The sequence below is a fragment of the Belonocnema kinseyi genome, chromosome 4, assembly GCF_010883055.1.
Source record: "Belonocnema kinseyi isolate 2016_QV_RU_SX_M_011 chromosome 4, B_treatae_v1, whole genome shotgun sequence".
Classification (NCBI taxonomy): Eukaryota; Metazoa; Arthropoda; class Insecta; order Hymenoptera; family Cynipidae; genus Belonocnema; species Belonocnema kinseyi.
In genome coordinates this window covers 30479944-30481207 of record NC_046660.1, presented here as the reverse complement: position 1 = coordinate 30481207, position 1264 = coordinate 30479944, and the positions used below count along the sequence as shown (strand labels likewise).

The 1264-nt window shown below is 35.8% G+C and overlaps 1 protein-coding gene across 1 annotated transcript in view; it reads left to right on the top strand.

Annotated features, from left to right (window-relative positions):
- Window positions 1–2: 2 nt before the first annotated feature.
- Window positions 3–1264, top strand: part of LOC117170816 (hexamerin-like) — a gene marked incomplete at its 5' end in the record, with an annotated part of 36628 nt that continues 35366 nt past the window's right edge. The window contains 3 exons of the mRNA XM_033357857.1: window positions 3–295; window positions 397–752; window positions 880–1262. Coding sequence (XP_033213748.1) covers window positions 3–295; window positions 397–752; window positions 880–1262 — 1032 coding nt within the window. The remainder of the gene's footprint in view (window positions 296–396; window positions 753–879; window positions 1263–1264) is intronic.

Sequence of the window (1264 nt, the reverse complement as noted above, 5' to 3'; positions counted from 1 at the left end):
GACTGACTGAAGCAATTGACTCTGGGTATTTTGTTGACAAAGTTGGCAACAAGATTAGTATCTTCGATGATGATGGTATAACAAATCTTGGTACAATCCTCGAAGGAAACAAGGATTCACTCAATCTTGAGTACTATGGATCTTATGATCAACTTCTTAGAAACATGTTTGATCACATCAGCGCCAAGAGTGATAAGGTTTCGTACGTTCCAAGTGCTCTTCAATTTTTTGTCACCAACATGAGGGATCCATTGTTTTATCGAATCACAGACATGGTTATGAACATGTTTTGGAGGTTCGTGTACCTAATACAAAAATAAAGTATCCTATTGAAACTTCCTGTGCATATCTATTTACCACTGCTTGTCTTTCTTCTTCTTTTTTTCACAAAAACAGATTCAAGGAACGCCAACCACTTTATAGGCATGAAGACCTATCTTATCCAGGTGTACACATTGAATCAGTTGATGCTGGAAAAATTTTAACATATTTCGAACCCTTCGATGTCACTATCAATAATGCTCTAAATGTAAGAAATCTTAAAGATGGACTTTCCTTTAACATCAAAACCAGGAATTATCGTTTGAACCACCAACCTTGGAATATAACCTTGACTTTAAACAGTCATAAACATACAAGAACATCAATTCGGGTCTTTCTTTGTCCAGTCGATGAAAATCAAGATTTATACGCTTTTGTTCGTAAAAACTACATGAAATACGTGGTGCAAATAGATAAGTGGACGGAGCGTTGTAAGTAATGTTTAATGTTAACTAGAAATCAATTTTAAACAAATATTTGTAAATAATTATAATATACCACTCGGCTTCCTTTCGATGGTTGATACAATGCATATAAGCAATTTCGTTTTTTCAACATTGCAACCTGGTACCAACATCATCGTACGGAATAGTCGAAATGCGATGTTTACGCAAAACTTTAAACAAGATGCAGAGTCTTACCTGGAATTCTACAAGAAGCTCCATAAAGCTGGAGAAAAAAACGAAAAATTTGTCTTTTATCCACCTCACTATGGTTTCCCTAACAATCTGCTAATTCCGAAAGGTAGGCCCGAGGGTATACGATATAAAGTAATAGTTTTTCTTCATAGTTTCGAAGCGCTGAGGACACACGAAATTCTGCTTTTTGGTGAACATGCATATGACGGAAAACCTCTTGGTTTTCCACTTGATAGACCAGTGGTACCAGGGATATTTGAACTTCCTAATGCTTTTGTCACTGATACAATGATTTATCACAAAGA